The 12838-nt window shown below is 47.2% G+C and overlaps 1 protein-coding gene across 2 annotated transcripts in view; it reads left to right on the forward strand.

The window, feature by feature from the left end:
• Positions 1 to 12838, forward strand: part of pik3cb (phosphatidylinositol-4,5-bisphosphate 3-kinase, catalytic subunit beta) — a 36579-nt gene that overhangs the window by 6945 nt on the left and 16796 nt on the right. Inside the window, exons 2-4 of one of the 2 annotated variants that reach the window (XM_056440760.1) lie at positions 402 to 484; positions 9129 to 9323; positions 11597 to 11825. In XM_056440760.1, the coding sequence (XP_056296735.1) occupies positions 9135 to 9323; positions 11597 to 11825 (418 nt within the window). In that variant the 5' untranslated portion in view covers positions 402 to 484; positions 9129 to 9134. The remainder of the gene's footprint in view (positions 1 to 401; positions 485 to 9128; positions 9324 to 11596; positions 11826 to 12838) is intronic. The other variant, XM_056440761.1, reaches the window with a different exon arrangement.

Genomic DNA, 12838 nt, shown 5'->3' on the forward strand with positions numbered 1-12838 from the left:
AGTTTGTGTGCATTGCGTAGCCACTGTGTGTTTTTTGCCGCCGTGTATTTGTTTACCGCATCGCTCGGTTCACATCTTGGTTTCCATGGCGACCGCTCCGACACGGAGGCGGATGGTACCCGAGACTTTTTTTAGTTAGTGTGAATTTATGAAATAGTTTTCTCCCGTTTGCTTCCACCCTGAATGAAAACATAACCAGCCTTTTACTTTTATTACTATAATAATAAAAAATGTTTAAACCACTTCAGGCTACTGTAGTAAATGTGTAAATATCGTTCTCTGCGTCTCGTCTCTCGCGTTCGACCGTCTCGACTTCTTCTCGCGTGCAGCTTTGAGCGCACACGTTTTGTCGGTTCCCGCGTTCTCTAACGGGCGGCTCCTTGTGTCCTCTCGTCCGTCAGATGCAGTGTCCCGGCCGCCGCTATCCAGACACACCCAGCGAGGAGCAGAGGCACAGGAAATAAGAGACTTTAGGAATCAGCAGGTAAAGTTGTGTGTGTGTGTGTGTCTACGTAAGTGGGAGAGGAGGAATGGAGCGCTGACTTGGCTGGAATCTGGGAGAGTAGGCCTCGTCCGGACAGGCGGGGAATGCGTGGCAGCCGGCCAGCACGCTGCACTTTCATGTGGGAATACCTCGCTGCTCCTCTCTCACTGCGGCGTTTTCTCTCTTTTTTTCTTGAAGCATCAGATTGCCTCAGGAACTGCTGCGTCACTGGAGAACTCTCCTGCACAGTAATGCAGCAGCGGTACGCCCCTCCCCCCGAAAGACGGTGGTTTAATGTTAATTAACTGAAGGATTTTGCTTCAACCTGCAAGAATTATACAATAGACGGAGAAATCTGAACGTGTGAAACCGTTGCAGAATGTAAACGAGAAAAAACAGCACCTTTTAAAATGAATAAGAGTTATACACGCCAACAATTCAGAGTGTCTTCAGTGGCATGAAACAAACGGGTGCATATCGATTTGAATATGAACACAACGGTGACGTAACATTAGGGTTGTTACATAATGGTAGTTCAACATATTACACTCTGGTTGATGATGAATAGGTCACTTTTTTGTGGTGATATCAGATGTAAAATCAACCCTTAAAGTACTGAACTCTGGCGCTCTCAGTACTACTGACTCAAAAATATCAATCGACTCGACCTCAAATGCACCAAACGATAGCGTGACTTTAGCCGTTACCTCCGAGTAAAGTATATATGCACCATGGTGCAGGCTCCTCCTCCCAAAACCCAATAACACAAACCCTTAAGATGTGTTCCCTGACTCTGACTAGAGTGAACATTGGTAAATCTATAATTTCATCACCGCAAAAACACTGATGTACGTTTGAGCGATCGCCCACGGCTGCAGGTGCCCGTTTGACGTGGATGAGCGGAACGCAAATGTTCCCGCTGTCGATCAGTGCCACCGATAATCGGGACGGAGGCCTCCCACCTGCGCTCGTCTCCCCTTCCCTTCACGCCCACTCAAATGTGGAAAAAAGGGACTTGATCCAATTACTCGCGCAATGTTCCGTCTCCGGTCATCCTCCCATCCGCCACCGCCGCATTATCGCCACGGAGCAGAAGGCGAATCTCAAACGGCGCTCCCAGGTCGCCTCGTAAGACGAGTGAGGAACGTTTAGCTGCTGACTATTTATTTATTATTTCTTCCTCCTATAAATGACCTCTTGAAACCCTTTTTTCGGCTCACAATCCAAGGAAGCCCGGCCCTCGGGGGGCTGTTTGGGTGGCATTATCCTTACACCGCTGACCTTCACCACCCCCGAGGTACTAAAGAGGTGTGTGTGTGTGTATAATTGGACCAGACTTGTGTTTTCAGCTGGACAATGGAACACGCACACTGCCACAGTTCACTAATTATAGAGCATAACGACGGGAAGATTACTCGCACGCTGCATTGAATGCTACGTCTCTGATTCGCCTTGACGAGAGACGTGTCTGGCTTTGAGGATGACGTTGGCTTTGTGTGTGTGACAGTGCTTTTCTTTAAACCAATTCGTGCTTTTGAAGTATCTCATTGAAGTGAGCTGTGCTTCTGGCGATGACCTTAAACGACCTCTCAGTGTGTGTGACTGAAGAGCCTTATGACGATGAACTCCATGACGAACGTCTTTGTACTTATTCTGCGGTTCAAATACTGCATGTGCTGAAATGTAGAGGGGGGGGGGTTTCAATTAAGGCCCCATTAATCCACTAAAAATTCATCTGTAGGTTTCTCCAACAGGACGATTGTGCTTTTCAATCGGGTGCGAGCGAGTGGTCGGGCGCCCCCGGGTGCCTGAACAGATAATCTCGCAATCTGCAGCATTTTACACACATAGGCGGGGGGAAAAAAAGAATAAATTTGAAGCACGAATAACATGATCGCTCCCTAATGATGTGTTCAGAGTTTCTTTTGTCAGAGTTTCCAAGAGACGGCGAGATGGAAATAAAAGAACGTGTCTAATGGATCCAAGGCTGACCGTGAAGTCAAAGGACGGTTGTTCGACTCGCCCCGCTGTGCCTGGACGTTTCATTTCTCCATTTCCTGTTTCACAGAATCGGATTGGCACGGTCCACTTTGCATACCCCCCTCCCCCCTCCCCTCCCCCGTTAGGCTTCCTCATGCCGGTCGTGGGTTTTTATGCGTCGGTGCTTGATTTTAATAATGACGCGAGGTTTGCATAGTGCTTCGCTTTCCAGAGAAGGTACGACGGCCGCCTCGTGTAACGGTCGTATTATCGGCTTTAATTTGACTAAAAAAAAGCAGCTTATTTACATGAGATGAGGAAGTGTGTGTGTGTGTGGAGGGGGGGGGGAGCTACTGAAGCAACAGGTCTCAGTCTGCAACATACAGTAAATCATGTGGTTGTTTATTGGAGGGGGGGGGGGGGGGGGCACACAGTGTGTGACCAGCCCCATGTGACCCTGTTGCCCCCTCCAGCCTCAGTGTTTTTAACTGGAGCTGTGTGTGTGTGTCTGTGTGTGTGCCGAGCTGGTTGGGTTGTGTGCGTGTTTGTGACTGTAAGGAGAGGCAAGGGCAACACAAGGCCAGTGTTTGTGCGGGGCACGGGACTGTCCTCGCTGACACACACACACACACACACACACACACACTCGCCAAAAAAACAAAACGACAGAGGCTTATTGTGGTCGCCGATCCCAGTTCGGTCCGCCGCACTACAGTCACACATTGTATCGCACTTTGCTTCTCCTCTTTCTCTCATCTCTCTCTCTCGGCCCTCTGTCTGTTCTTCTTCTTCCCCTCTCACTTCCCTCCGCGTCATTTTTCAACTCTCGAAGACTTGTTTTTACTCATCGCTCTCATCTTCGCCTCCACTCGAAGAACGTCAACACTCTCGTCTCGTCCGTATCTTCCCGTCCTGTAGTTTCCTCCGGATGTCGGCTAATTGCTCTTCTTTCTCTCTTTTTTTTGGGGCCGGTTACCATGGCCACCAATGCAACGGTATTGTTCCCTCGTACGTTTCGTCGTGTTCTCCGGGTACCAGCAGCACGGCGTCCCGGTCTGACCTCGGTGCAGCACGACGAGGCATTCGTCTCTACCCGTCGACTTGATTGTCTCTTTAATGTATTGATCGAACTCTCTCTACCTTCCATGTGTGGAGATGGAAGATTGATGGACTGCCTCTACGTTTAACCCTCTGTGGGGTCTGTTCAACCTCTGGGGTTTTCAACGTCTCTTCACTGTCTGTCGGTAAAAAAACGACGAAGCGGTCTCCGTTCGTCTTTCCGACAACTTTTACCAACTCTGTCGAACAAAACCCGAATATTACAAACTTTACAGAGAAAATATGTTTCTACACACCGTTTACCCTCTTTCTCTCGCTCTTCCGCATATACCCCCTCTCTTTTTCTTAATTTATTTCTTTCTTTGTTTATCTTTCTGTCTCTCTCTGGCTCTACTCCAATCTCTCTCTCTCTCTCTCCCCCAATCTCTCTCTCTCTCTCTCCCCCAATCGCTCTCTGTCTCTACCTCAATCTCTCTGTCTCTACCTCAATCTCTCTGTCTCTCCCCCAATCTCTCTCTCTCTCCCCGTCTCTCCCCCAATCTCTCTCTCTCCCCCAATCTCTCTCTGTCTCTACCCCAATCTCTCTCGACATGAAACGATGAGATTCTCATGTAGAATTCTTTGAGACCGAGTGAATGAAAACATTTGTTTTGCTTGTTTTTTAATGATTACGCCGTCATTATCTTCACCGTAGATCTGTATCCTGACTTGACCTCCAATTCCCCATGGGCACGTGCAGCTTGAAGCGCACCATTTTGTTTAAAATACAGTGACTTGGAAATAATTATGCCATCTGGTATTTGGGTTAAGGAGCTCACCCTCATGATTTAAATGTAGTGGACGACACGCGACCGCAGCGCTGAATCAGCACCTCCAGAAACCAGATTCTACAATAACACCGTCACCTTCATGAAGGTGGTGTTTATCACAGGACTGTGTGTTTAGAACGCATTAGTTTCCCCTGTGATGACTCTGCTGTACACACACACACACACACACACTCACGCGTGACACGGCTCAGTTTGTTTCCGGGCAGGTTCAAACCGATGTTTTTTTAAGTGGAACTTGTGAGTTCATGTTTTTCGACACAGGAACTTAAGTAAAGTACGTAAATGCACTCGGTGTGAAGGAGGTTTTGAAGTGGTCAGTGGTTGCCAGGCAACCGATTTGACAAAATAAATATTCACTCTCCCTCCCGTTCACACGGTCGGTGACGTCGCCGCAGCCGGTTTTTGTGACACGTCTGGACGAGGGTTCAAGACGCAGGAACCGGCTTTGGACGAAAGGACGAATGCATAAAATGGGAAGTTTAAAAATGTGAGTCGTTCAGATTATGGATTGTACTCGTATACTTTTTACTTACACATTTATATTCACAGCTGCTGCAGTGCACGCAGACACGCAAACACCATTATTGCCATCGGAGAGGTATCGCCGGAGGAATTATCCGTCGCTCTCAGAGAGGAGAGGGACTTCCTCTCGGAGAGGAGAGGGTCTTCCTCTCCGGGCGCCCCTCGGTCCGTCTCCCTCCCTGACGTAGAAATAGATGGCAGCGAGAGCACATTAAACCATCACTCGAGGCTCGACGCGGTCACGGTGCACCGTCAAGATCCATCTGGTCGGAGTGACTGGTCCGGATGTCGCGGACGGAGGTGTTTTGATTTGTAGGCGTACGGTCGTCACAAGAGATCTCCTCTTTTTCTTGCCTGTGATGTAATAACTGGACATGATCAGAGTCACGGGGGGGGGGGGGGGGGGATTCGGGTGGCTCTGATCGCAGGTGAAGCGACGCAAGGACGCTCTGACTGACGTAGCGGGGAGATGAGCGGAGACGGTCGCTGGCAGCCCGGCGGAACCGAGAACGTTCCCGAAGCGGGAACGTCGATGTGAGGTGGGAGAGATTCACAAATAACAGTTCCCTGTTTTATTTCCTGGAAATCCCGGCGTTACTCTCCAGGTGTTGGCGGCACCTCGTCAACCGGAGCGGCGTACAGACGGAGCCAGTGTGTTGGTCAGTGTTTCTGTGAATGTGTGTGTGGGACAAATGAGAATAACTTGTTTTCCTCCAGCTTCTTTCCCCCCGTGTTTCTGTGTCTCATGTATTTTTATAAAGTGCAGTCATAAGGCCACAGGCACAGCTGCATCCTCAAAGTCTTTTGCCTGCGGCAGATTTTGTTTGTCTACTCGCGTATACTTGCACACACACACACACACATTTTTTTGTCTTACGAGACGTGTTGTCTGGGAATTCGGTCACGTTAATGCAACCAAGTTGTTTTCTGCCTGCTCCCAAATCTGATTATATTTCATATAGAAGGGAAATGATGATATAATAATATATAATATTTATATATATATTTATACATATATATTAAGAATATATATATATATTATAAGTAAATATATATATATTAAAAACAATATATGTGTATATATATATTTAATTAGTCCTCCTGCCTCTGTGTTTTTGTGACTGAGGCACCCATCTCTGTTTTGCCTTAAACAATCTGTTGAAATTACCCTATTTTATTATCTCAAGACGCACAGTGATAATGTGTGTGTGTGTGGATTCTGTTCAAACAAACCTCGTGGTGCAGAAAGGCCTCGCCAGGATATTTGATCCTTTGTTGTTCTCCGGTCGGTAAGATCACGTTGGCTCTGACTAGAATACAAGGAGGGAAATTTAAATTTAAAAAAAACTCTTCAGGAATGAGAAGATCAGCCGAGCCTCTGATTCACCGCTCATCAGTTTATTTTTATGAATGACTGGCGGGACTTTTGCTCTGGTGGTTGTTTGTCACCCGTTTCCTGTCTAGTGTCGTTGCTTCCTGTCTGAGAAGTCGTGGGCATGCGCCTCCTTCACTGGGAAGGGGGTGGAGTGACGGAGCGCTGTTGACAGTCCGGATGTGGTTGGTTCTCTCACACACACACATGAGGAACACACACACACACATGCTGCCACTCCATCACTTCCTCTCAGATACAGTATGCATGGAGACAGTTTGTTCCTCCTGGCTGTGAGGATATCTTTGCGGGGGATTTGGTTTCAAGCCTCTTTCTCTCGTCTTTAGTTTCCAGGAGGAAACGGCGCTCAGATCCTGGTTTTGATTGGCGACATCAAATGAAACCTGATCCCCGCGCAGGAACTAAGGCGTTTAAGACTTGGGATAATAGTATAATTAGTGGTGGAATGTAACCAAGAACATTTACTGAACATTTACTGCAACTTTATACTCTACTACATCTCAGAGGTTGCTGATGACTCAGATTACGATCGTTCCTCCACTTTCTGAAAACCGCATCTCATTACAATGATTCCCCCCCCCCCCCCCAAATAACTCCATAAACTAAAACCTTTTTACATGTTTACTAAATTGTCCTAATTATAAGTGGAATAAGGCATTTCAACATTGGGCTGTTTCTGAGCTCATGGAAATTTAAAGTTGCGCGTGTCTCACGCATCACGTTCTACATATTATAGAATTCATTGCTGTGGATTAAACTACCCAGCAGTTTATACATACTTTTGATATTCTACTTTAAAGTACACTTCACTGACTATACTTGTGCTGAAGTAAGGTTTCGCGTGGAGTGTGTATTGATAGTGTGGTATTTAAATACTTCTTCCACCTCTAGAAAGCAGCATGAAAGGGTGCAGAGTCGATATGAGACGTCCAACGACGTCCAGTTCATCGGGTTATCGATTATTTGAAAACTCCGAACCATGCCCGTCTGAACTGGCCTAAACCCCAAATACGTTTACTGTGAGATAATACAGCAATACGCCCCGACACTTTTATAACATCTAGACGGATAATTTTTCTTCAATGACTTATAATAATAATGACCAAATAACTCTTGCTTAAAGGTGGAAACGCTGACTGTGTGATCGTTTTCTGGCGAGTACACGACGAGGTCTCAGATCCTCTTTTTGTCAACTTTTTTATTTTTGGCACAATGTGGAAGAAAATGTGTCACGGGAGCCTTAATCACCAGCCGTGACCTTTTTATACACACACACACACACTATTTATGTTGGCCCTTTTTCAGTCAGTCACACACACACACACACACTCACTCCATTGTAGAGAGCCTCACAGGCCTCTGACTGTCAGACAGAGGGAGCTTTAGAAAGAGTGCTGAGTAACACCAGTGTTTAAATATCCATAAATGCATCTGGGCATGAAAGCCTTCACAACATGTCACCGGCTCAGAGGAACCGGCGCTCTGCCTCGTCGGCCCGAAGGCCGTTCCCACAAGTGTGCTTTTCGAAAAGCATCGACTCGCAGTTGTTTGTATTTACACAAAATACGCCTCGGGCTGCGGAGGAAAGCGGGCGGCGGCGGAGGCGCATGTGATCAGGGTCAATATTTCTGCACCTTGGAACACAAACAGTGGTCAGAGTGCCGGGGAGCTTTGAACCGCGTAGTGAAACGTTCTGCGTCGATCCCTCAGGCCCTCCTGTTTGTTGTCACATGAAACTCTCTCTCTCTCTCTCTTTCTTTCTTTCTCCCCAGTCTTGCAAAAGCCAGCCCTGTTCCCCTCCGATCCGCCCACTGAAACCTGACCTTGCAGCAGACCTCTGGCTGCCTGCCACGGTACCCTCAATAACCCCGCTCACCTGTGAATATGTGTGTATGTATGAGTGTGTGTTAGAGAGAGAGAGACGGCCGGTGTGACTGGTGCTCTCTAGACGTGAACGCACACACGCTTGTTCATCCGTTCCCCCCCTGAGCGCCGCCGTGTTGTCACCGCGTCAGACGGACGCGCCGCGTGTCACGTTACCTGTCCATGCGTGTAACTGTGCACCTTTTGTGGCGTTGCCGGCTCGCTATCGGCCCCCCCCCCCCCCCCCCACACCGCTTTTATTTAGTGTCTTCTTGTCTCGTAGCTGCCTGGAAGTGTGTGTGTGCGTAAAAAGAACAGTCTGTATTGTACGTGTTGGAGTAGTTTCGCATGTCAACGTTCCTGCGCGGTGTAATACGGGTGGGTGTTGACCTGATCATGCCTGCGTCCTCCTCCCTCGATCACAAGCGGCAAGTGTTTCCATTTTGCACGGCCGGAAAAGTGGCGAGCGTCCGATAATCGAGGCTCCAAATGCACAGCAGATGCATATTGCACGCTGCGGCTCATTTGCCGGTAGCGCGAGCACTTAAGTTGGAGGGGGGGAGACCATTAGAGGCAATCAGGGGGGGGGGCTGTCACTTTTAATGGGTGGAGATGGACCTGTGGAAGAGTAATGCTCTGGGCCCACTTGAGGCCCGGGTAATGAGAGAGAGAGAGCGAGAGAGGCAGGTGGAAGTGGCGCTGACGGTCCAGCTGTGGTGGAGGCCAAATGGAAACCAGGCTGTGGGCATTCCTCTGAGCTGTTTTTACTGTGAATTGATATCCGTGTCAGCTCTGTGATTTTATTCCTTGTAGTTTAAACTCATATTAGCCTAAACAACTGAGTGATTTTGATCATTTAACCTTCGCGTTCTCTTAGTTCTGAAGTTCATCAGCTCTGTAATGAAGTGTTTTCACACTTCGACTCTCCAGATTCTGTCCGCTTCTGTCTGTAAACCGTCTCTAGCGCTCATTGAAGCCGACGCTCTGTCCTCTGCAGGTCCTTATGGTTGAGGTGGCGTGCGGTGCCCCTTGCCATGCCTCCGCCATGACGGACCTCCTGGACATCTGGGCGGCCCATTCGCCCCTGGCCGGCCACGCTCCGGACCAGGTCACCGTGGACTTCCTGCTGCCCACCGGTATCTACATCCAGATGGACGTCCCGCGCGAGGCCACCGTTCAGCACATCAAACTGGTGAGCGTGCGAGGTCACCGCGGATGATTGAGAACTTCTCGTAGCGCCGATTCTTTACGCTCTGGATGCGTTTCCCTCGTTGTGCGTCCGCGGTGTCGTCCTCACACGGCCTGTTGTCGAACTCACTCGTAAGGAAAGAACACAGTCTACTCCCACACACACACACACACATGTTTAGAGGCACATGCGTCACACACAGCTGGTCAGTTATTATCTGATGCCTTTGTTGTGACTGTGTGTGTGTTTTGTAGCTGTTGCCTCAGCACGTAAACGGCGCATGACATCACGTGTGGCTGCAGCGAATTCTGTGAAGCAGATGTCAGAAGTCACAGACTCGACGGGTCTCTTCAGGAGTTCGTCGCCGCTTGAGATCGGCAGTCATGCGATTTAGAGATTTCTTAGATTGCCGCCACACAGAAGTGGCCCGGGAAAACGGAAACACCCGTGCGGTGAAATCCGATAGCGCCGCAACAACTCCAACCTCCGCTCCGTTCGCAGAGGGACGCCGTAATGCGCTCGATCCCCGCCGCGGCCCGGCGAACGGCTTCCGAGTTTAATCGGCCGAAACGATTACGTTTAACGATTTAATTGCGTTTTAAACGAGTTGGTGTTTATTGCCCGTCTGCGTTTCGGGGTCGTCGTCGCGCATCGGTTTGCCTTTTCCCCGTTTGTGCAGAAACTCGAAAAGGTGTGTGTGTCTCCCAGCTGCGTTCGTCGACGTGTTGATCGTGTGTGTGTGTGTGTGTGTGTGTGTGTGTGTTCCGTGTGCAGGTGTGTGAAAGTGTGTGTGTGTGTGTGTGTGTGTGTGTGTGTGTGTGTGTGTGTGTGTGTGTGTGCGTGCGTGTGCGTGTGTGTGTGTGTGTGTGTGTGTCAGTGTGTGTGTGTGTGTGTCAGTGTGTCAGTGTCATATTTCTAGAAATCACTTCTGGCTCAATCAGCCCTGTGACATGAGCAAAGATACAGAAAGGTTGTTACTTGGACTCTTCTGAGCAATCAAGGCAGATCTCTTCTCAAGTTCAGATCAACAAGTTAATTGGGACCAGATAAACATGTATATACTATTCATATATAGTGAACTCATGATTATGAAGCCTCTGGGGGAAGCATGTACAGACGCAGTGGAAAGCTCTGCCAGATAGGAGGAAGCCAGGAGCGGTGAGCGGGCCGGCTCACACCACTCTTATCGGTTATAGAGGAGAGCAGGCGGCCGAGTGGCTGCATTCACATACTAGTAAAGATGAGGTTTCCCAAGACAGTGAAACATTATTTTCTCCATGTGTAACTAGTTACCCAGATTGTAAGATGTGGCGTGGCGATACTTTTCTCCTTTAAAGTAGAAGAGCGAGTTTGTTCTGGAGTCAGTCTCCGAGTTGCGCTCAACATGACGTGAAATCACAAGCGTTCCCGGAGAAGCAGATATTTGTTTTGGAGAGCGAGAGAGTTTCTGTTACGTCAGTGCGCAGCTGCACCAGGCGGCCGCATTCGAACCCGACTGAACCCACCCTGTGATCTCACTGTGGCGGCACAGGGACATGAGTCATGGCAGGGTTGGCTGGTGGGTACGTTATATTTATTTGTTTATTATTCACATCCTGACCGGCTCAACCAGAAGCGGCGTCATGTTTACCGTGTCATGTTTGTTCCTGATTGCAAAGCGGACACGTTCGTCGTGTATCTACGTCCTTGTTCGATGTTCGTGTGATTTCAGTTTTGAGGCGCCGACCTCAAATGACCGTGAGAAATATACTGTCTATAAAATAAGGCTGCTGTTCATTTCTGTTGCACTTAAGTAGCTTCAGAGACAATAAAGTCATATATTTAATATATATATATATTGTATTTAATATATATATTCATAAATATATATATTAATATACATATATATTCAAAAAAATATATAATATATTTATATAATATATATTTATATATACAATATTTATATAAATATTTATATTGTATGTATGTGTGTATATATATATATATTAATATACATATATATTCAAAAAATATATAATATATATTTATATATACAATATATATATAATATATTTATATAAATATTGATATATATATATTAATATACATAAATATATATATTATTTATATAACTATTGATATATTTATATTGTATTTATATATATATTTATTATATAACTATTTATATATGTATATTGTTTTTAATATATATATGTCATATACGTCTATATATATATATATCCCTGTTGTTTTGCAGTGCAGAAGCACGTCACCCCAATTCCTCTTCTCCCTTCCAGCTCTTATGGAAGCAGGCTCAGTCCTTCCCACTGTTTCCCTCCCTGGGCGAGATGGAGAGCCACATGTTCGAGTGCGTCAACCAGGCCGCCGTGCACGAAGAGCTGGAGGACGAGACGCGCCGGCTCTGCGACATTCGGCCTTTCCTGCCGGTCCTCAAGCTGGTGACGCGCAACTGCGGCCGGGCGGAGCGCCTGCTGGACTCCAAAATCGGCGTGCTCATCAGCAAGGGTAAGACGGGCGTCCCTTTTTACATTTATTTGTATTACGGCTTTCCCATCATTTTAAAGTGGCAGGCCGTCACACACATTACTTCCTCCCTAATTGACCCGTGGGCTGTCCGCTTGACATTCCCAATAAAGAATGGCTCTTAAGAAGTCTGTAAGTGGGACAGTAAATCTTTCCGCGCACACACACACACGTACGCACACGTACGCACATAAACGCACGCACGCCTTAAGCACCTCTTCCAGTATGCTAAGTACCAGCTACTCGGCACGTTCAGCGTTCATCTGCAGCTGGCTCCCATCAGGGCCGCTCCGATAGGGCGGCGTGAGGATTCACTGTCACTCTGTATTATCTCTGGTGAGGAGGAGCCGGGGGGATCGATCGGTACTGTAGCGCAGCCCGGTCCTCTGAGGTGATTAAACATGTGTTGAAACTCTGACTATTCATTCAAATTTAAAAGTTTAAGTAAAACTCCAAAGATCTTTCTTGCAGTTTTTTCAGGCAAACGAACTGTAAAGTTTTTATTTTATTGAGAGGGACAATGAACATTGACGAACACTTTAAATTCAAACGTAAATGCACCCAATTACAGCCGCAAGGCGGATTTCCAACGTCTGTCCCCCTGAAGAAAGTAAAGGCCGAGTGTCCTAGAGGAAAAGGTCACGCCAAAGTGCAGTAGTAATAAACTACGTTTAATTATAGTGTATAGCTGATAATACGCAGCAGTTCTGTAATAAAAAGTTAACATGAAGATTTGTTGCTTCTTTATTTGAACAAAACAAGCCATTGAATGCGTCTCCTCGGCTGTGTGAGGTCATGACGAGCATTCATCCCCCTATTTTATAACATTTCAAACGCAAAGGATTAATTGATGATGGAGATCGTGTCTTGTTGCAGCCTCAGTTGCTTCATTTCCAGGAAAGCATTATGCATGCACACTTTTTTTATTGATTAGAGTTTTATTTGATGTTATCGCACAAGGTCACACACACACACACACACACACGCAGACACGC

This window comes from Pseudoliparis swirei, chromosome 20 (assembly GCF_029220125.1).
Source record: "Pseudoliparis swirei isolate HS2019 ecotype Mariana Trench chromosome 20, NWPU_hadal_v1, whole genome shotgun sequence".
NCBI lineage: Eukaryota > Metazoa > Chordata > Actinopteri > Perciformes > Liparidae > Pseudoliparis > Pseudoliparis swirei.